Source organism: Salvelinus alpinus, chromosome 29 (genome assembly GCF_045679555.1).
Source record: "Salvelinus alpinus chromosome 29, SLU_Salpinus.1, whole genome shotgun sequence".
Lineage (NCBI taxonomy): Eukaryota > Metazoa > Chordata > Actinopteri > Salmoniformes > Salmonidae > Salvelinus > Salvelinus alpinus.
This window is the reverse complement of record NC_092114.1, coordinates 12,441,426-12,463,139: the sequence shown is the minus strand read 5'-3', so window position 1 is coordinate 12,463,139 and position 21,714 is coordinate 12,441,426. Positions and strand designations below refer to the sequence as shown.

Below are 21,714 nucleotides of genomic sequence, written 5' to 3'. Positions count from 1 at the left end.
TCTCTCCCACCTGCTCTCTCCCCCGCCTGCTCTCTCCCCCGCCTGCTCTCTCTCCCGTCTGCTCTCTCTCCCGTCTGCTCTCTCTCCCGCCTGCTCTCTCTCCCCCACCTGCTCTCTCTCCCGCCTGCTCTCTCTGTCCCACCTGCTCTCTCTGCCCCACCTGCTCTCTCCCCCGCCTGCTCTCTCTCCCGTCTGCTCTCTCTCCCGCCTGCTCTCTCCCCCACCTGCTCTCTCTCTACCACCTGCTCTCTCTCCCCCGCCTGCTCTCTCTCCCCCGCCTGCTCTCTCTCCCCCGCCTGCTCTCTCCCCCGCCTGCTCTCTCCCCCGCCTCCTCTCTCTCCCGCCTGCTCTCTCCCCCGCCTGCTCTCTCTCCCGCCTGCTCTCTCTCCCGCCTGCTCTCTCTCCATTCTGCTCTCTCTCCCGACTGCTCTCTCTCCCCCGCCTGCTCTCTCTCTCCCACCTGCTCTCTCCCCCGCCTGCTCTCTCCCCCGCCTGCTCTCTCCCCCGCCTCCTCTCTCTCCACCTGCTCTCTCCCCCGCCTGCTCTCTCCCTCGCCTGCTCTCTCCCCCGTCTGCTCTCTCTCCCGCCTGCTCTCTGTCCCGTCTGCTCTCTCTCCCGTCTGCTCTCTCTCCCACCTGCTCTCTCTCCCGTCTGCTCTCTCTCCCACCTGCTCTCTCTCCCCCACCTGCTCTCTCTCCCCCACCTGCTCTCTCTCCCGCCTGCTCTCTCTCCTCCCACCTGCTCTCTCCCCCGCCTGCTCTCTCTCCCGTCTGCTCTCTCTCCCGTCTGCTCTCTCTCCCCCACCTGCTCTCTCTCCCGCCTGCTCTCTCTCCCGCCTGCTCTCTCTCCCCCGCCTGCTCTCTCTGTCCCACCTGCTCTCTCCCCCGCCTGCTCTCTCTCCCGCCTGCTCTCTCTCCCGCCTGCTCTCTCCCCCACCTGCTCTCTCCCCCACCTGCTCTCTCTCTCCCACCTGCTCTCTCTCCCCCACCTGCTCTCTCTCCCCCGCCTGCTCTCTCTCCCCCGCCTGCTCTCTCTCTCCTGCCTGCTCTCTCCCCCACCTGCTCTCTCTCTCCCACCTGCTCTCTCTCCCCCACCTGCTCTCTCTCCCCCGCCTGCTCTCTCCCCCACCTGCTCTCTCTCCCGCCTGCTCTCTCTCCCCCCCTGCTCTCTCTCCCTCTCAGAGCCAGAGGGAGTAATCCAAGCTTTCAAGACTACCATCAGTAGCAGTTCAACCTCTACCCAGGCTAACAAAAAGGTGCCCCCCAACCTGAACCTCAAGCTCCCTGGGCCCGTATCCACAAAGCGTCAGAGTAATGATCTAGGATCCATATACACAGAGTGGAAAAAACATTAAGAACACCTTCCTAATATTGGGAGTTGTACTCCCCCCCCCTCCTTTTCCCTTATAACAGCCTCCATTCCTCAGGACTCCAATGATTCCCACAGTTGTGTCAAGTTGGCTGCATGTCCTTTGGGTGGTGGACCATTCTTGATACACTCAGGAAACTGTTGAGCGTGAAAAACCCAGCAGCGTTGCAGTTCTTGACACACTCAAACCGGTGCGCCTGGCACCTACTACCGTAACCCTGTTCAAAAAGGCGCTTAAAATCTTTTGTCTTACCTATTCATCCTCTGAATGGCACACATACACACGTCTCAAGGCTTAAAAATCCTTCTTTAACCCGTCTCCTCCACTTCATCTACACTGATTGAAGTGGATTTAACAACTGACATCAATAAGGGATCATAGCGTTCACCTGGATGTACCTGATCAGTCTGTCATGGAAAGAGATGTTGATAATGTTTTGTAACAAGCCAAAAAAAACAGATCAAATCAAATTTTATTTCTCACATGTGCCGAATACAACAGGTATAGACTTTACCGTGAAATGCTTACTTTACAAGCCCTTAACAAACAATACAGAATGTGTTGTTTAAAGTAAGAAGAAAAAAAGCATACACAATCAAATAAACAATAACAATGAGCACTTCTTCGTCGGTGTCCTGAGATCTCTCATTGGTTAAGGATGATGACAGCCCACTGAGTAGGCTATATTAAGACACACCCTCAAGTCTGTTACAGTACAGGACTAGGGCCTGTCCCAAATAGCACTCTATTCCCTACATAGTGAACTTCTTTTGACCAGGACCCATATGGTTCCTGCCAAAAAAATACAGGATAAAAAGTGCACTATATAGGGAATAGGGCTCTGGTCAAAAGTAGTGCACTATGTAGGGAATAGGGTGCCATAGGGCTCTGGTCAGAATTAGTGCACTATATAAAGAAGAGTGCGCAATTTGGAACACAATCCTAGTTTCAGAGCAACTCTGATGCTATGGCTTGAACTAATCACCCCCAGCCTTTCTAACTAGCTGGTGGGATAGGGCTAATCACCCCCAGCCTTTCTAACTAGCTGGTGGGATAGGGCTGAGATGGTGGGTTCACTATGGCTTGAACTAATCACCCCCAGCCTTTCTAACTAGCTGGTGGGATAGGGCTGAGATGGTGGGTTCACTTGGGACCACGGACCAGTCAAGGCATTTAAGCACTTGATCCTCTTGGGTACACTAATGTGAGATTTTAGAGAGTGAAAGCTAGACATGTGATTGGATTGAACAGAGGAGCAGTTTGCAAGTGTTTTTACCTTAAGGAAATCTGAGAGAGAGAGAGAGAGAGAGAGAGAGAGAGAGAGAGAGAGAGAGAGAGAGAGGAGACAGGAGACAGGAGAGAGGAGACAGAGAGAGAGAGAGAGAGAGAGAGAGGAGAGAGGAGACAGGAGACAGGAGACAGGAGACAGGAGACAGGAGACAGGAGACAGGAGACAGAGAGAGGAGACAGGAGACAGAGAGAGGAGAACGGCAGCTCATTACAACCATACATCTATATAATAAAATGTAAAAACAGTCTTCAGCTCACACCAAAAAGCAACTCTGTAGGAAAATATAGTACAAAACTTTTGCTTCCCCCCCTTCGCAACTCTGACAACAAAACAAACAAAAACTGTAAAGACAGGCATTGAAAACAGTGTCACTAATGTGATCAAAGTAAAGTTTCAATAGTGTTATTATTTTTATTTAAATGTTTTTATTCATTTATCCTCTTTATTAACAAAAATAGAAGCATTTTGAGACATTTTTGACCCAGTTTCAGGAAACACAGGAAAGACAATAGGAAGAGATCTGAAAGCTCTGCTGTTGTTTCATTACAGAAGGATACTAGTACCGCACGCACGCACGCACGCACGCACGCACGCACGCACGCACGCACGCACGCACGCACGCACGCACGCACGCACGCACGCACACACACACACACACACACACAGAGGGAGAGAGCGAGAGAGCGAGAGAGATACACGAGAGAGATACACAAAGAGAAAGAGAGAGAGAGAGCGACAGAGAGATACACAAAGAGAGAGAGAGACACACACGTGACCGTCTATGTACATTGCCATGCTGATCTGGACATAGTTCACAATCAATGGATTCACTCATGACATCATAGAACCTTACAGACAATAACAGGACATACAATAGATGCACAGTTGGCAAATATTATAGGGTCAACCTCAATCCATCCCTGATTTTAACTCAGTCCTGGTTTATAATATAGGGTGCAGGTCCATCCCTGGTTTTGACTCAGTCCTGGTTTAATAATATAGGGTCCAGAGTTATCCCTGGTTTTGACTCAGTCCTGGTTTAATATTATAGGCTTCAGATCCATCCCTGGTTTTGACTCAGTCCTGGTTTAATAATATAGGGTCCAGAGTCATCCCTGGTTTTGACTCAGTCCTGGTTTAATAATGTAGGCTTCAGATCCATCCCTGGTTTTGACTCAGTCCTGGTTTATAATATAGGGTCCAGAGTCATCCCTGGTTTTGACTCAGTCCTGGTTTAATAATATAGGCTTCAGATCCATCCCTGGTTTTGACTCAGTCCAGGTTTAATAATGTAGGCTTCAGATCCATCCCTGGTTTTGACTCAGTCCTGGTTTAATATTATAGGGTTCAGATCCATCCCTGGTTTTGACCCAGTCCTGGTTTATAATATAGGGTTTAGATCCATCCCTGGTTTTGACTCAGTCCTGGTTTATAATATAGGGTCCAGAGTCATCCCTGGTTTTGACTCAGTCCTGGTTTAATATTATAGGGTCCAGAGTCATCCCTGGTTTTGACTCAGTCCTGGTTTATAATATAGGGTTCAGATCCATCCCTGGTTTTGACTCAGTCCTGGTTTAATAATATAGGGTTTAGATCCATCCCTGGTTTTGACTCAGTCCTGGTTTAATATTATAGGGTTCAGATCCATCCCTGGTTTTGACTCAGTCCTGGTTTATAATATAGGGTTCAGATCCATCCCTGGTTTTGACTCAGTCCTGGTTTATAATATAGGGTCCAGAGTCATCCCTGGTTTTGACTCAGTCCTGGTTTATAATATAGGGTCCAGAGTCATCCCTGGTTTTGACTCAGTCCTGGTTTAATAATATAGGGTTCAGATCCATCCCTGGTTTTGACTCAGTCCTGGTTTATAATATAGGGTTTAGATCCATCCCAAAGGCTTGCTAGCCACTAACAGTCTAACACTCTCCATGCTAGCCACTAACAGTCTGTCAGTGAGCTGGTTTTCAGTCAGCCCTGGTGAAGAGTACGTTCCGTCAACTAGAGGTCGCTGCCAGTCATTCAACCAGTCAGTGAGTTCAGGGGCGTTGTTTGAGCTGTGCCAGCGTGCCAGTCAGTGAGTTCAGGGGCGTTGTTTGAGCTGTGCCAGCGTGCCAGTCAGTGAGTTCAGGGGCGTTGTTTGAGCTGTGCCAGCGTGCCAGTCAGTGAGTTCAGGGGCGTTGTTTGAGTTGTGCCAGCGTGCCAGTCAGTGAGTTCAGGGGCGTTGTTTGAGTTGTGCCAGCGTGCCAGTCAGTGAATTCAGGGGCGTTGTTTGAGCTGTGCCAGCGTGCCAGTCAGTGAGTTCAGGGGCGTTGTTTGAGCTGTGCCAGCGTGCCAGTCAGTGAGTTCAGGGGCGTTGTTTGAGCTGTGCCAGCGTGCCAGTCAGTGAGTTCAGGGGTGTTGTTTGAGCTGTGCCAGCGTGCCAGTCAGTGAGTTCAGGGGCGTTGTTTGAGCTGTGCCAGCGTGCCAGTCAGTGAGTTCAGGGGCGTTGTTTGAGCTGTGCCAGCCTACGGAGCAGCTGCTGCTGCCTGGCCTTCAGCTGCCGTTTCTCCTGTGCCCGCTGGCGCTCGCTGGAATGCAGCTGTCCCAGGTACTCAGTGGCGCGTGTCAGGATGGCCACCTTGGGCGTCTTTGAACACTCTGCCAAGCCGGGGATCTCATCCCGCAGTGTCAGGAAGCGAGAGCGCAGGTCATTGCGCCGTTTCCGTTCCAGGAAGTTATGTGTCTTGCGTTTGTCTGTATCCTCATAGTCGGAGGACTGGGGGCTGCAGGGGTGGGAGGAGGATAATCGGGGAGAGGCAGATGGGGATCCACAAGGGGAGGGTGTGTTGGCGTCAGATGATTCCGACCCGACGGTTGCTACGGCGACGTGCGGTTTGCTCTCGGAGTTCCGATCGGATGTGGAGGCGGGGTGCGAGTGCGGCTTGGTGTTAGAGGAGTCATGAGGAGAGTTTGAGGGCTCGTGTCGGACCCTCTTCCTGGGGAGGTTGGGGGCTGTGTGTGTGTCGGGGTGTGTGTCCGGGGAGGGCGCTGCGTAGTTGTGGTGCTGTTGGTGGATAGAGATGTGGAAACGGTTCACCGCCCGGACCATGATCGTCACCGGCGTCCGCCTGTTTAACCCGTCGCCGCGTCCCCCGGTAACTCTGCCGGTGACCAGCCGCCGGGACTTGTACTGCTTGTTGTGTTCCACCGTCACCACATCAATCTCCTCTTCGTCATCATCATCATCGTCGTCGTCGTCGTCGTCGTGGTCACTAGATTCATCATCTGCTGGGACAATGAATGGAGAAGGTTAGTGACCACAGCAGAACAATGTGACAATAAGTATGTTCATTCCAGAAATTGACCCTTTTTTAACCGCGTCGCCATGTTTGATTATCAGCTGTTGTCAAACACACGTGGATCTTGAGAAAACGACTCGCTTCCTCAAATATAGTGTGCAGCAAATTCAACGAGATGAAAAGACAAAATGAGTACGAACATCCTGGCATTTAAAGCATATCCCTTTAAAAAATATATATATTTCACATACTATAAAAAAGTTTTATTTTTGCATACCCATAATGCCCTACTATTTAGAACGTAAGTACAGGTATTTAGACATGGCCACACACTCTCAAACACTGCACAACACACACACACACACACACACACACACACACACACACACACACACACACACACACACACACACACACACACACACACACACACACACACACACACACACACACACACACACACACACACACACACACACACACCATAGCTCAGCCACGGGAGGTTGGTGGCACCTTAAAATTGGGGAGGACGGGCTCGTGGTTATGGCTGGAGCAGAATCACTGGAATGGTATGAAATACATCAAAAACACACCGTTTCCATTTGCTCTGTTCCACAGATTATTATGAGCCGTCCTCCCCTCAGCGGCCTCCACTGAGCTCAGGCTCTCTCTCTCCGGTTATTCATCTCAGTCATGTGTCATGAGATGCACACACACACACACACAGAGAGAGAGACGGAGAAATAGACACAATAGAACAACAGAAATAGACACAGACAGAGACAGAGAGAAGAGACAGAGACAGAGACAGAGACAGAGACAGAGACAGAGAGAGAGAGAGAGAGAGAGAGAGAGAGAGAGAGAGAGAGAGACAGAGAGAGAGACAGAGACAGAGAGACAGAGAGAGACAGAGAAACAGAGAGAGACAGAGAAACAGAGAGACAGAGAAACAGAGAGACAGAGAGAGACAGAGACAGAGAGAGACAGCGACAGAGAGACAGAGAAACAGAGAGACAGAGAGACAGAGACCACTTCACAACCAGACATACCCCAACCAATCAATACCCCCCCCAAACCAACCATTCCCACATCCTATTTAGGACTCCTCAGGTCAGGCCAATCCCCCTCCTGCCCTCCACCTCCGGCAAAGAAGGCCTGAACATGAGTCACACATACGCTCAGGCCGTGAGCAGGCAAACAGGCCCAACCCCCCACTCTTACACTAGCCCAAGCCAATGGCATGTATCAGATGCTCAGCAGACTCTGCTCACACTTACTGGCCTGAGGCCAAACCACACCACTATGGAACACAAAGCCTTCACTATCTCATGCTGGAATAGTCGAGGCCTGAGGTCGTCTGCCTTTGGCCTAAAGAGCAGGAATACAGACTTCAATGAAATCTGAAATACAGACGTTGTCATCCTGCAAGAAACCTGGTATAGAGGAGATTGACCCACTGGTTGCCCTCTAGGTTACAGAGAGCTGGTAGTCCCATCCACCAAACTACCAGGTGGGTGGTATAGAGGAGATGGACCCACTGGTTGCCCTCTAGGTTACAGAGAGCTGGTAGTCCCATCCACCAAACTACCAGGTGTGAAACATGGTATAGAGGAGACGGACCCACTGGTTGCCCTCTAGGTTACAGAGAGCTGGTAGTCCCATCCACCACACTACCAGGTGTGAAACATGGTATAGAGGAGACGGACCCACTGGTTGCCCTCTAGGTTACAGAGAGCTGGTAGTCCCATCCACTAAACTACCAGGTGTGAAACAGGGAAGAGACTCAGGGGTTATGCTAATTTGGTATAGAGCAGTGTCACGTTCTGACCATAGTTCTTGTGTGTTTTACTTGTTTAAGTGTTGGTCAGGACGTGAGCTGGGTGGGCATTCTATGTTGTGTGTCTAGTTTGTCCATTTCTATGTATGGCCTGATATGGTTCTCAATCAGAGGCAGGTGTTTTGTGTTGTCTCTGATTGGGAATCATATATAGGTGGCTTGTTTTGTGTTGGGGTTTGTGGGTGGTTGTTTCCTGTCTTTGTGTTCATTTCACCAGAGAGGACTGTTTCGGTTTGCCACGTTTGTTATTTTTGTATTTTGTAAGTGTTCACGTTATCGTCTTTATTAAATCATGTTGAGCACAAACTACGCTGCGTCTTGGTCCGATCCCTGCTACACCTCCTCTTCAGACGAAGAGGAGGAAGGCTGCCGTTACAAGCAGACCTAACTCACTACATTATATTAATCAAAACAGGAACATTTTACATTTGCCAAGAAATTCAAAAGGAAAATGATCTTAACAGAGAAAAATGTCCTCCTGTGTGCTACCTATATCCCCCCACTAGAATCCTCATACTTTAATGAAGACTGATTTCCCGCTCCAGGATGGAGAAGCTGTCATTTCCAGTCCCAGGGACATGTACTAGTCTGTGGCGACCTAAATGCCAGAACCGGACAAGAACCTGACAGCCTCAGCACACAGGGACAAACACCTACCTGGAGGTGACAGCATTCCCTCCCCCATTTGACCCCCTAGGCACAACTATGACATCATAACCAACAAAAACGGGTCACAACTCCTGCAGCTCTGTCACACGCTGGGTATGTACATAGTCAATGGTAGGCTTCGAGGGGACTCCTATGGTAGGTTCACCTATAGCTCATCTCTTGACAGTAGTACTGTAGACTACTTTATCACTGACCTCAACCCAGAGTCTCTTAGAGCGTTCAGTCAGTCCACTGACACCCCTATCAGACCACAGCAAAATCACAGTCTATTTGAACAGAGCGATACTCAACCATGAGGCATCAAAGCCCAACAAACTGCATGATCTCAAAGAGAAAACAGGATATATGTGGCCACTGCCCACAAAATGAGCTGAAAACAGAGCGTCACTTCCTAACCTCCTTCCAAATGTACGACCATATAAGAAAGAGACACATTTTTATCCCCTCAAAACCCACAAAGAATACAACTCAAGTTGACAAACTCCTGTATCTGTGAGGTGAAATATCGCATTGCGCAATTAAAAAAGGGTGTGACCTGCTAGCATAAGCACAGGTCAACCAGTGGGTCAGAAACACCAACGTAAACCTTCCCCCATCACTATACCGATTTGCACATTTGTCACAATATTTATGTAACATTTTAAAATATTACACATTTAACCGCTAATAATATATTTAAAAGTGATGCTCATAACTTGGTGTGTAATGTTTACTGTTAATGTCTGTTGTTTAATTCACTTTGTTGTTGTGTTGTTGTTTTCCCCTCCACTTGCTTTGTAAACACGTTTCTAAAAGGAGAAAGAAAACTAGTTTTCTCCAAGTCTGATTCAAAACAAGGGACTCTGTCTCAGCGGGGGAAAAAATCACTGGTTTTTATCTCTCTCTCTCTCAATTCAATTCAATTCAATTCAAGGGGCTTTATTGGCATGGGAAACATGTGTTAACATTGCCAAAGCAAGTGAGGTAGATAATACACAAAAGTGAAATAAACAATACAAATTAACAGTAAACATTACACATACAGAAGTTTCAAAACAAGAAAGACATTACAAATGTCATATTATATATATATACAGTGTTGTAACAATGTACAAATGGTTAAAGCACACAAGTTAAAATAAATAAGCATAAATATGGGTTGTATTTACAATGGTGTTTGTTCTTCACTGGTTGCCCTTTTCTTGTGGCAAAATTCTTCTCTCTCTCTCTCTCTCTCTCTCTCTCTCTCTCTCTCTCTCTCTCTCTCTCTCTCTCTCTCTCTCTCTCTCTCTCTCTCTCTCTCTCTCTCTCTCTCTCTCTCTCTCTCTCTCTCTCTCTCTCTCTCTCTCTCTCTCTCTCTCTCTCTCTCTCTCTCTCTCTCTCTCTCTCTCTCTCTCTCTCTCTCTCTCTCTCTCTCTCTCTCTCTCTCTCTCTCTCTCTCTCTCTCTCTCTCTCTCTCTCTCTCTCTCTCTCATTCAATTTGCAATAGGACTGGGCAATCAAGCCACGTGCCATAAGAATTTCACTACAGCCCTTCATTCACTATACAATAATAAATATTTTAGTCATCGTTGGTTGTAAGAACTTCAGTCATTCACAATGTAGAAATCTCTTATCCTTGTGTCAACATGTGATTTTTAACACCGTGCCTTGATTTAACACGTCTATGTAATACTAGTTGATTTCAGCTCCAACTCTGACTAGACTCCAAGGAGCCTGTGGTACTAGTAGTACTGCTGCTCCCTCAACCCATCCCCAAATAGCACCCTAGTCCCTATATAGTGAACTACTTTTTGACAAGAGCAACAAACAAAAAAAGGGGGGCAGTAGTAGACTATATAGGGACTAAGTGTTCCATTTGGGATGCTGGTCTCCTTGTAAATCGAAAGAGAAAGACACCAAAGTAATTGATTCCCTGTGGATTCAGCTGCTGTGGAAGTGGTAATAGCCTGAAGGTAAATATAAATGGGATCCCAATGGGCCCAAAAGAGAGGAGGGGATTATAGGCTGTATAACAAGAGGCTGTTCAGAGGCTGTTCCCCGCGGAACAGATCCAGCTCGTTTTGCAATTTAAAATGGTCTTTTGATCAATTCAAGATTTTTAATGTCACGTCCACAAGTACAGTGAAATGCCTTTCTTTCAAACTCTAACCCCAACAACGCAGTAATCAATATCAATGTAGCCAAAATAATAAGAAATATGAAGAACACAAGTAACTATACTATATACAGGGTCGGTTCAATACCATACTATATACAGGGTCGGTTCAATACCATACTATATACAGGGTCGGTTCAATACCATACTATATACAGGGTCGGTTCAATACCATACTATATACAGGGTCGGTTCAATACCATACTATATACAGGGTCGGTTCAATACCATACTATATACAGGGTCGGTTCAATACCATACTATATACAGGGTCGGTTCAATACCATACTATATACAGGGTCGGTTCAATACCATACTATATACAGGGTCAGTTAATACCATACTATATACAGGGTCAGTTAATACCATACTATATACAGGGTCAGTTAATACCATACTATATACAGGGTTGGTTCAATACCATACTATATACAGGGTCGGTTCAATACCATACTATATACAGGGTCAGTTAATACCATACTATATACAGGGTCAGTTCAATACCATACTATATACAGGGTCGGTTCAATACCATACTATATACAGGGTCGGTTCAATACCATACTATATACAGGGTCAGTTAATACCATACTATATACAGGGTCGGTTCAATACCATACTATATACAGGGTCAGTTCAATACCATACTATATACAGGGTCAGTTAATACCATACTATATACAGGGTCGGTTCAATACCATACTATATACAGGGTCAGTTCAATACCATGCTATATACAGGGTCAGTTCAATACCATACTATATACAGGGTCAGTTCAATACCATACTATATGCAGGGTCAGTTCAATACCATGCTATATACAGGGTCAGTTCAATACCATACTATATACAGGGTCAGTTCAATACCATACTATATACAGGGTCAGTTCAATACCATACTATATACAGGGTCAGTTCAATACCATACTATATACAGGGTCAGTTCAATACCATGCTATATACAGGGTCAGTTCAAGACCATACTATATACAGGGTCAGTTAATACCATACTATATACAGGGTCAGTTAATACCATACTATATACAGGGTCAGTTCAATACCATACTTACAATGTGCAGGGGGCTCCCGAGAGCGCGGAATTAAAAGAAAAACACATACCTCAGACTGGACAATAAAAATAAAAGATTAAGATACAGGGTCAAGCATACTTCCAAAGTTGTGGCAAAATGGCTTAAGGACAACAAAGTCAAGGTATTGGAGTGGCCATCACAAAGCCCTGACCTCAATCCCATAGAAAATGTGTGGGCAGGACTGAAAAAGTGTGTGCGAGCAAGGAGGCCTACAAACCCGACTCAGTTACACCAGCTCTGTCAGGAGGAATGGGCCAAAATTCACCCAACTTTTTGTGGGAAGATTGTGGAAGGCTACCCGAAACGTTTGACCCAAGTTAAACAATGTAAAGGCAATGCTACCAAATACTAATTGAGTGTATGTAAACTTCTGACCCACTGGGAATGTGATGAAATAAATAAAAGCTGAAATAAATCATTCTCTCTACTATTATTCTGACATTTCACATTCTTAAAATAAAGTAGTGATCCTAACTGACCCCTAAAACAGGTAATTTTTACTAGGATTAAATGTCAGGAATTTTGAAAAACTGAGTTTAAATGTATTTGGCTAAGGTGTATGTAAACTTCAGACTTCAACTGTAGGTATCTAGGTGGGTGAGGGCAGTGTGGAGTGCAATTTAGATTGTGTCATGGATCTGTTGAGGTGGTATGCTAATTAAAGTGGGTCTAGGGTGTCTGGGATGATAGAGTTAACGTGTGCCTTAACCAGCCTCTCAAAGCACTTCCTGATTACAGAGGTGAGAGCTACAGGGTGGTAGTTATTGTGGCATGAAGCCTTAGAGTTCTTGGGGACAGGAATTACAGACTGGGACAAAGAGAGGTTGAAAATTGTCGTGAATATGCCTACCAGCTGTTCTGCACATGCTTTGAGAAAGCACCCTGGAATACCTTTAGGGCCTGCAGCCTTGACCTGATTAAAGACCTCACGTCGGCCTTAGAGAGTGAGATCACCCAATCCTCTGAACATTAATTAAAAACAAATCTGCCCCCCCCCCAAAAAAAAATAAAAAAATCCGGCAAAAATCTGATGTTTAGTGCCAAAAGGTGCTCTCGTCCAATGGGAGAATCTGTTTTTCTCTAGTCCCGTCCATTAAATGCTGTCAATCAATATTATCCAACGTACCAGTTACAGCCAATCAGAGCTGCTAACAGGGGTGCAGGTTCTGTCTGCCCGCCTATTGGCTCTTTCACCAAATCAGATCACTAAACTGCCTCGTACACCAGAGCGTGCTTTGTGCTTAACTCAGCGATGATTTAAACACCAGTTATGGGCTATCAGAAACGTTACCCTAGCAACATGGCTTGTTATCAGAAACGTTACCCTAGCAACATGGCTTGTTATCAGAAACGTTATCCTAGCAACAGCTAGCCTGCAACATGGCTTGTTATCAGAAACGTTATCCTAGCAACATCTAGCCTGCAACAAGGCTTGTTTTCAGAAACGTTACCCTAGCAACATCTAGCCTGCAACAAGGCTTGTTTACAGAAACGTTATCCTAGCAACATCTAGCCCGAAACATGGCTTGTTAGCAGAAACGTTACCCTAGCAACATCTAGCCTGCAACATGGCTTGTTATCAGAAACGTTACCCTAGCAACATCTACCCTGCAACATGGCTTGTTGTCAGAAACGTTACCCTAGCAACATCTAGCCTGTAACAAGGCTTGTTATCAGAAACGTTACCCTAGCAACATCTAGCCTGCAACAAGGCTTGTTTTCAGAAACGTTACCCTAGCAACATGGCTTGTTTTCAGAAACGTTTCCCTAGCAACATCTAGCCTGCAACATGGCTTGTTATCAGAAACGTTATCCTAGCAACATGGCATGTTTTCAGAAACGTTTCCCTAGCAACATCTAGCCTGCAACATGGCTTGTTATCAGAAACGTTAACCTAGCAACATGGCTTGTTGTCAGAAACGTTACCCTAGCAACATCTAGCCTGCAACAAGGCTTGTTATCAGAAACGTTACTCTAGCAACATCTAGCCTGCAACATGGCTTGTTTTCAGAAACGTCACCCTAGCAACATGGCTTGTTGTCAGAAACGTTACCCTAGCAACATCTAGCCTGCAACAAGGCTTGTTATCAGAAACGTTACCCTAGCAACATCTAGCCTGCAACATGGCTTGTTTTCAGAAACGTTACCCTAGCAACATGGCTTGTTATCAGAAACGTACCCTAGCAACATGGCTTGTTATCAGAAACGTTATCCTAGCAACATGGCTTGTTATCAGAAACGTCACCCTAGCAACATGGCTTGTTATCAGAAACGTACCCTAGCAACATGGCTTGTTATCAGAAACGTTATCCTAGCAACATCTAGCCTGCAACATGGCTTGTTATCAGAAACGTTACCCTAGCAACATCTAGCCTGCAACATGGCTTGTTGTCAGAAACGTTATCCTAGCAACATCTAGCCTGCAACATGGCTTGTTATCAGAAACGTTACCCTAGCAACATCTAGCCTGCAACATGGCTTGTTATCAGAAACGTTACACTAGCAACATGGCTTGTTATCAGAAACGTTACCCTAGCAACATCTAGCCTGCAACATGGCTTGTTATCAGAAACGTCACCCTAGCAACATCTAGCCTGCAACATGGCTTGTTATCAGAAACGTTACTCTAGCAACATCTAGCCTGCAACATGGCTTGTTGTCAGAAACGTTAACCTAGCAACATGGCTTGTTATCAGAAACGTTACCCTAGCAACATCTAGCCTGCAACATGGCTTGTTATCAGAAACGTTACCCTAGCAACATCTAGCCTGCAACATGGCTTGTTATCAGAAACGTTACCCTAGCAACATCTAGCCTGCAACATGGCTTGTTGTCAGAAACGTTATCCTAGCAACATCTAGCCCGAAACATGGCTTGTTAGCAGAAACGTTATCCTAGCAACATCTAGCCTGCAACATGGCTTGTTATCAGAAACGTTCCCTAGCAACATCTAGCCTGCAACATGGCTTGTTATCAGAAACGTTACCCTAGCAACATCTAGCCTGCAACATGGCTTGTTATCAGAAACGTTACCCTAGCAACATCTAGCCTGCAACATGGCTTGTTGTCAGAAACGTTACCCTAGCAACATCTAGCCTGCAACATGGCTTGTTATCAGAAACGTCACCCTAGCAACATCGAAGTCTGTTGAGCATCCTGGTCTATGTCATCAGTACAGATCATTGCGTGATGTCAGAGTTTTTAGATAAACTGAAAAGCTAACTTTGCAATGAGATGAAGTCCCCACAGAGGTGATGCAGTTTATTACAGGGACTTGTTCTCTACTAGATGCAGGGGAGAGACTTCTCTTCAAAAAGTGAGGCAACTGAGAAATGACATGCATAAAAAAAAAAAAATTATGTGTAAAAGAATAACAATAAACAAGACAGAAAATAAGTAAATGACAAAGAAATAGAAAACAGAATATGATGCTGGTCAACTGAGATAAAATGTTTCCTATGTGTAGATGAAAGAAAAGATGAAGCTATGTACAATGGACAGGAAAGTAGACATTTATGAATTAGGCTAATCTTCAAGCACTTAAAATGATTTTTATTAAAAAAAAAAATTAAATTATGGTAATAAAAGTGCTTCATGAGATTAGAATTGGGTTTGTGTCTTGTTTTATATATATATATATATATATATAGCGGTTTTAGGAAGATCAATCCCACGTAGAACATGTCTGACCCCCTTGTAAATAAAAAATGTCTGGCCCCTTAAGAATATTGTTGCCTGCTATATACCATTATCATGCATGGGGTCAGATGGAGATAAGGACAGATTGGTTCCTTGGTATCTGCCTATCAACCAACTAGTACTTTTCTGAGGTCTATTCTGCATTTTCCATTAAAAACTCAATTTTCCTTTTAAACACTTCTGTGCTGAACTAGTGCATGCCTACCTGCACTGAGGAATCATTCATTCCTAGCTTTCTAGCATCCAACCCCCCCTTCGTACAGTATTGAAATAGATGAGACCGCATTTCTGACTTAATACATATGAATATCAAGCCTTGTATGAAACAGTGTCACACATTGCAAGAGATTTAACAAGGTGAACGTCCATTCTTATCACTGGCCTACACAATTGGTGCTGTTGCCCCTTCAGTTCAGTTCAGGAAGGAATGCCAAGACTCTGCACTGCAACAAGTCTCCATTGTGACATTCCACACACATTAGATAGAGAGACTAGTCACATGCCAACCTAAATATCTACACTGAAGGCCAATGGAAAGTAGCTCTATGAAATTAAGAGAATGTAGAGAGCATATTTATGACAAGTTATTCAGTTTATACAATAAGCGATATATAACATATCAATATAGATATATAACATATAAATATAGATATATACCATATAAATATAGATATATACCATATAAATATAGATATATAATATATAAATATAGATATATACCATATAAATATAGATATATAACATATAAATATAGATATATAACATGTAAATATAGATATATACCATATAAATATAGATATATACCATATAAATATAGATATATAACATATAAATATAGATATATAACATATAAAATGTAACGTGTTTCTTTCAGTGTAGTTGAGGATGAGGAAATGGTAAGAACATTAAAGTGAACCGTAAATTACACTTGAGAAGTGAGAGGACACTGTTCTTTCTAGCAGCTGGTGTCTTGGACCATAGCCAATCAACAGATGTTTCAAATGGGCGGGTCATTTTCACAAAGCGGTGAAGCTGCCAGGGGCAACGCAATGCAGTCACTAAGCCTATAGCATTCAGCAGCCACATTACAAACAATACTGTTCAGAAAAAACACATTGTGAAAACTGCCACCTAGGCTAAAAAACGTTGTGGCCAGTAAGGTCACTATGGCAAATTGGCTGCATCCACACTTATGATTGACATTATATATGAGCTTTTCATTGTCAGTTTCACAGTCCAATGTTGAACTTATAACGTACCTGATGAGTCTGTGTGGGTCTCTGAACCGGAGGACACCGACGGTTTCTTAAACGTTCCCCCGGTTAGCGGGAAGGCGAGAACTGCAGCCGGGTCCACGCAATCCGTCGCCAGGCTACCGAGAACTGGAACAGCCGCGTCCACTGGCACCGTCACGCACTGCGCCCTCCCGGCGGTGGTGATGGCAGCTCCCAACGCCTGCACGGGCACTTTAGTCGGTCCCGACACCGGACAGGAGGCAAGCCGCTCCCCGACAACTTTCTCCAGCTGCTTGCCCGCTGAGAAGCCGCTCCACATGCAGTCCTGTACGATAATGGAGCTCAGGTTCTCCAAAGCCTCGTCGGCGGAGCTGAGTTTACACGGCACATCCTGGTCGTTCTCTTGACCCAAAAACTGGGACACCCACTCGAGTTTGTCCCCCAAGGAAGGGTAGACCACCCCGACCCCAGCGGCCCCCTCCAAAGTCCGGATAGGGGACATGGGCGGGGTTGGTACTAGTTCGAATTTCTTCCATATGTCCTCGCTGGGCGCAGTGGATTTAGAGAAATCCTCGTCTGGATCGTGGTCGTCGTAGAAATAATGTTGGTAGTGGTCGTACTCCATCTCCCAGCCGGACTCATAGCGAGAGGCGGTGGTGGAGTTTATGCCCGGCATCTAGAGGTCAGGGCAGGCGTGGTTGAGGAAGCGCTCTCTTCAACTGTGAACTGATCTCCGTTATCACTATCCTACCTCGGGAACAGGGAGAGGGCACTTGGAATCAGCCTAGCACGTTGGGACTGCTATGATAAACACAATAGTCTGTTATGATAAAACTACATAACGCCAAATTTCGCGACATAGTTGCATTACATAATACAACAGTCAAACTACACCGGGGGAAACAGGAACCCTCTCTTTGTAGGCTAAACACCAAAAGCTTATAACACCCTGTATGTTTCTTTAGGATTACGTGGCTAATAAAATGCCGTTTAAATGGTTGCCAAAACAACAATTCCCAGATGTCTCAATAACAAAAAAAAGTTTTGCGTCTTCAGATCAACACTCAACGTTTTACGGTAGCCAAAACAAACCGTTATCTCACAAAGCATTGAGAAGCAAGAGAGCAAATAAATCCCAATCCACTGGTAGGCCTAAATCTGGCATAATTAAATAACAACAGGCGTGTTCACAAACCCCAAACTTCTGAAACACTGCGATGTAATGCCTTCTAGTAGTGGGCGATAGGAAATAAATAGAACACACTTTCGTCCGGGGATGGAGAAAAAATGCTATGTTATCTTTGTTAAATATTTGAATAATCCTTTTAGCGTTGGTGAAATTGAACGGGCGTCTTCTTAATGAATTCCTATAATGCGTAGTAACCAACACAACGACGCTGAAGCTTCTTGCGGTAAATTACTCTCAATAAATAGCTGTTGCTTTCAGTTGAACGCTCACTATTTGACTACTACGTAGCGTTCGCACCAAACTGGGAAAAGTAACTCGCAGGTCTACTTTCCACATCCAGTAACTTAGATAGATTTCACAATAGACACTTGACAACCCGACTGGTGCACTATATGATGCGAGAGAGAAAGACGGTGGTTTGCATAAAAGGCGGGGGGAGAATAGAAAAGCCACGCCTGCCGTTTAAAGGGACATAGTCATTTCCAAGGAGTCCTTTTTTTCAAGGATGTCATGATGCAACATTACAAGACTGTGATTTAATAACCACGTGATCATGATATAGACCTCACCCGACCCACGGCTTGTTCACCCTGCTGTGCGTCAAAGCTGCGACGGAGAGACAGATATACAAGCCGGCTCCGACTAGTATCATGCACTGAATATTAGACACTGTCTCTAGCCAGCTACCTTCGGTTCTCCTGCTTTAATTTTAATCATGTTTACATAATGTTTTACACACTTTTTATCCTACTGTGTTCTAGGCATGGCTCATCCTATATAACTACTCTCTATATGTAACGGATGTGAAATGGCTAGCTAGTTAGCGGGTACGCGCTAGTAGCGTTTCAATCAGTTACGTCACTTGCTCTGAGACTTAAGTAGGGTTTCCCCTATGCTCTGCAAGGGCATGTGGCTTCTGTGGATCGATGAGTACACGACGCATCCGTGGGTGTCAGCTGTTGATGTGTGCAGCAGGGTCCCTGGTATCACGCCCGTGTCGGGGCGAGGCGACAATCTATATAGTAACTACTGTCTACATACACACACAATCCTATATAACTACTGTCTATACACACAAGTATATATAACTACTGTCTATACACACAATTCTATATAACTACTGTCTATACACACAAGTATATATAACTATCGTCTATACACACAATTCTATATAACTACTGTCTATACACACCATCCTATATAACTGTTACTGTCTACACACACCATCCTATATAACTACTGTCTATAGACACCATCCTATATAACTACTGTCTATACTGTCTATATAACACCATCCAATATAACTACTGTCTATACACACCATCCTATATAACTACTGTCTATACACACCATCCTATATAACTACTGTCTATACACACCATCTTATATAACTACTGTCTATACTGTCTATACACACCATCCAATATAACTACTGTCTATACACACCACCCTGTATAACTACTGTCTATACACACCATCCTATATAACTACTGTCTATACTGTCTATACACACCATCCTATATAACTACTGTCTATACACACCATCCTATATAACTACTGTCTATACACACCATCCTATATAACTACTGTCTAAACACACCATCTTATATAATTACTGTATATACACACCATCCTATATAACTACTGGCTATACTGTCTATACACACCATCCTATATAACTACTGTCTATACACACCATCCTATATAACTACTCTCTATACTGTCTATACACACCATCCTATATAACTACTGTCTATACACACCATCCTATATAACTACTGTCTATACACACCATCCTATATAACTACTGTCTAAACACACCATCTTATATAATTACTGTCTATACACACCATCCTATATAACTACTGTCTATAAACACCATCCTATATAACTACTGTCTATGCACACAATTATATATAACTACTGTCTAAACACACCATCCTATATAACTACTGTCTATACACACAATTATATATAACTACTGTCTATACACACAATTCTATATAACTACTGTCTATACACGCCATCCTATATAACTACTGTCTATACACACAATTATATATAACTACTGTCTATACTGTCTATACACACATCCTATATAACTACTGTCTATACACACCATCCTATATAACTACTGTCTATACTGTCTATACACACCATCCGATATAACTACTGTCTATACACACCATCCTATATAACTACTGTCTATACTGTCTATATAACACCATCCAATATAACTACTGTCTATACACACCATCCTATATAACTACTGTCTATACACACCATCCTATATAACTACTGTCTATACACACCATCTTATATAACTACTGTCTATACTGTCTATACACACCATCCAATATAACTACTGTCTATACACACCACCCTGTATAACTACTGTCTATACACACCATCCTATATAACTACTGTCTATACTGTCTATACACACCATCCTATATAACTACTGTCTATACACACCATCCTATATAACTACTGTCTATACACACCATCCTATATAACTACTGTCTAAACACACCATCTTATATAATTACTGTATATACACACCATCCTATATAACTACTGGCTATACTGTCTTATACACACCATCCTATATAACTACTGTCTATACACACCATCCTATATAACTACTCTCTATACTGTCTATACACACCATCCTATATAACTACTGTCTATACACACCATCCTATATAACTACTGTCTATACACACCATCCTATATAACTACTGTCTAAACACACCATCTTATATAATTACTGTATATACACACCATCTTATATAACTACTGTCTATACTGTCTATACACACCATCCTATATAACTACTGTCTATACACACCATCCTATATAACTACTGTCTATACACACCATCCTATATAACTACTGTCTATACACACCATCCTATATAACTACTGTCTAAACACACCATCTTATATAATTACTGTATATACACACCATCCTATATAACTACTGTCTATACTGTCTATACACACCATCTTATATAATTACTGTCTATACACACCATCCTATATAACCACTGTCTATACTGTCTATACACACCATCTTATATAATTACTGTATATACACACCATCCTATATAACTACTGTCTATACTGTCTATACACACCATCTTATATAATTACTGTATATACACACACCATCCTATATAACTACTGTCTATTCTGTCTATACACACCATCTTATATAATTACTGTCTATACACACCATCCTATATAACTACTGTCTATACTGTCTATACACACCATCTTATATAATTACTGTCTATATACACCATCCTATATAACTACTGTCTATACTGTCTATACACACCATCCTATGTAACTACTGTCTATACACACCATCTTATATATTTACTGTATATACTGTCTATACACACCATCCTACATAACTACTGTCTATACTGTCTATACACACCATCCTATATAACTACTGTCTATACACAGCATCCTATATAACTACTGTCTATACACACCATCTTATATAATTACTGTATATACTGTCTATACACACCATCCTACATAACTACTGTCTATACTGTCTATACACACCATCCTATATAACTACTATCTATACACAGCATCCTATATAACTACTGTCTATACACACCATCCTATATAACTACTGTCTATACACACCATCCTATATAACTACTGTCTATACACAGCATCCTATATAACTACTGTCTATACACACCATCCTATATAACTACTGTCTATACACACCATCCTATATAACTACTGTCTATACACACCATCCTATATATAACCACTGTCTATATACACCATCCTATATAACTACTGTCTCTACACACCATCCTATATAACCACTGTCTATACACACCATCCTATATAACTACTGTCTATACACACCATTCAATATAACTACTG

The 21,714-nt window shown here is 43.8% G+C and overlaps 1 protein-coding gene across 2 annotated transcripts; it reads right to left on the bottom strand.

Annotated features, from left to right (window-relative positions):
• Positions 1-1,823: 1,823 nt before the first annotated feature.
• LOC139558949 (protein L-Myc-1b-like) lies at positions 1,824-18,533 on the bottom strand. Of its 2 annotated transcripts, none has more exons than XM_071374471.1 (2): positions 16,630-18,533; positions 1,824-5,927 (listed from the first exon to the last, which is right to left on the bottom strand). In XM_071374471.1, exons 1-2 carry the CDS (start codon positions 17,279-17,281, stop codon positions 5,137-5,139), a joined length of 1,443 nt encoding a protein of 480 aa, XP_071230572.1. In that variant the 5' UTR covers positions 17,282-18,533; the 3' UTR covers positions 1,824-5,136. The 2 variants fall into 2 exon arrangements, with proteins under 2 accessions (XP_071230572.1, XP_071230573.1); XM_071374472.1 differs by having other exon boundaries at positions 1,824-5,924; positions 16,630-18,531.
• Positions 18,534-21,714: the final 3,181 nt, after the last annotated feature.